At 40.9% G+C, this 1401-nt stretch overlaps 1 protein-coding gene across 1 annotated transcript; it reads left to right on the forward strand.

Moving 5' to 3' along the window:
* The first annotated feature begins 405 nt into the window (after positions 1–405).
* Positions 406–1199, forward strand: LOC142435825 (thyroid transcription factor 1-associated protein 26-like). The gene has a single exon (XM_075539923.1). The coding sequence runs from the start codon at positions 411–413 to the stop codon at positions 1125–1127; it is 717 nt and encodes a 238-aa protein (XP_075396038.1). The 5' UTR covers positions 406–410; the 3' UTR covers positions 1128–1199.
* The last annotated feature ends 202 nt before the right edge of the window (positions 1200–1401 follow it).

Here is a 1401-nt window from a genome sequence, read left to right on the forward strand (position 1 = left end):
GACATTTTAAGGCTTTTAGGGTGATTTTAGTGTTTAAGGGTGTTTATTAGGCTTATATGTGTTTTTATGGCTTTTAGTGTTTTGTTAAAATTTTAGGGTGCTTCTTAAGGCATTAGAGTGTTTGGGGGGATTAGGTTTTGGTTTTCAGGGCTTTAGGGTTTTGTTGGATTATTTGTTGCTTTCATGGTGAATTCATGTCTATTAGGCTGTTGGACTTTTACAGGGTTTTATAGTGCTTCGGGTTGCTTTGTAGGGATGTTCTTGGGGTTTTAAAAGACTTTTAGCGTGTTTTTAGGGCTTCACGTGTTCTTTATTTTGCGTTTTAAGGCATTTGCATAATATTAGGGCATTTATTATGTTTTCGGGACGTAAGGAGTTTTTTTTAAGACTTATGGCGCGAGGCCTCCGCCATGGCGCCGGTGAAGCTGCGCGCCGAGAGTCGGGGTTTGCGTGGCGAAGCGCTTTCTCCAGTGGAAGTCACGAAGAGGGACTTGAAACAGAGAAGGTGGCGATCGAATCATCCAAAGGCTTTTTCGGGGAGCGTCCGCGAGGGGCAAGGCTTTGCACTTCGAAGAAAGCTAAAGATTCAGCAAAGTTACAAGAAATTGCTTTGGAAGGAAAGAAAGTTTCAAACCTCACGGGAATCCCAGTTCACAGATCAATACCCAGACCACCTGAAACATCTCTATTTAGCTGAAGAAGAAAGGCTCAAGAAACAAATCAGAAAAGTTCGCCAGCCTTTGCCAGAAGGACAAGTTGCACCACCTTTGCCAGAAGATCACGCCAGCCTTGACCAAGCTGTGTCTGAGGAACAGTGCAGTCTGGACCATCCTCTGCCAGAAGAACATTGTAGCACCGCAGTAAACTCCTTTGCTACCCTAAAGACAAAGAGGAAGAAAACATCCAATCAGAAAGCACAGGAAGAAAATTCACAGATCCAAGCCAAACGTGCTGCTAAGAAACAGGAATTTGAGCGGAGGAAACAGGAGCGAGAAGAAGCTCAAAGACTCTACAAAAAGAAGAAAATGGAAGTGTTCAAAATATTAAGCAAAAAGACTAAAAGGGGCCAACCAAATTTGAATTTACAAATGGAATATCTTCTTCAAAAAATACAAGCAGGAAATTAAATCAGATACATCCTTAATCAGTGGCTGAAGCATCTGCATATGTCGACTATTTCTGAATGGACAAGGGGACTTCAAATCTTCCAAGGGAAAGTTCCATTGTCTTTTCAGTACATCTTTCACAAACTTTTTGAAACTTTCTTGTGCAATGTGCCTCTTAACAGCCAGCTAAATATATGAGCATAAACTGTATTGCTAAGTTACACTAAGTGTAAAATGTTGCAAATGCTCTTTTTTTAAAGGACATTTTCTATACAGGTTGTACATTATAGGACTT

This window comes from Tenrec ecaudatus (assembly GCF_050624435.1).
Source record: "Tenrec ecaudatus isolate mTenEca1 chromosome 2 unlocalized genomic scaffold, mTenEca1.hap1 SUPER_2_unloc_1, whole genome shotgun sequence".
In the NCBI taxonomy this organism is placed as follows: domain Eukaryota; kingdom Metazoa; phylum Chordata; class Mammalia; order Afrosoricida; family Tenrecidae; genus Tenrec; species Tenrec ecaudatus.

Coding starts and splice junctions, on each gene's coding strand:
- LOC142435825 (XM_075539923.1), top strand. CDS start 411: ATGGCGCCGGTGAAGCTGCGCGCCGAGAGTCGGGGTTTGCGTGGCGAA.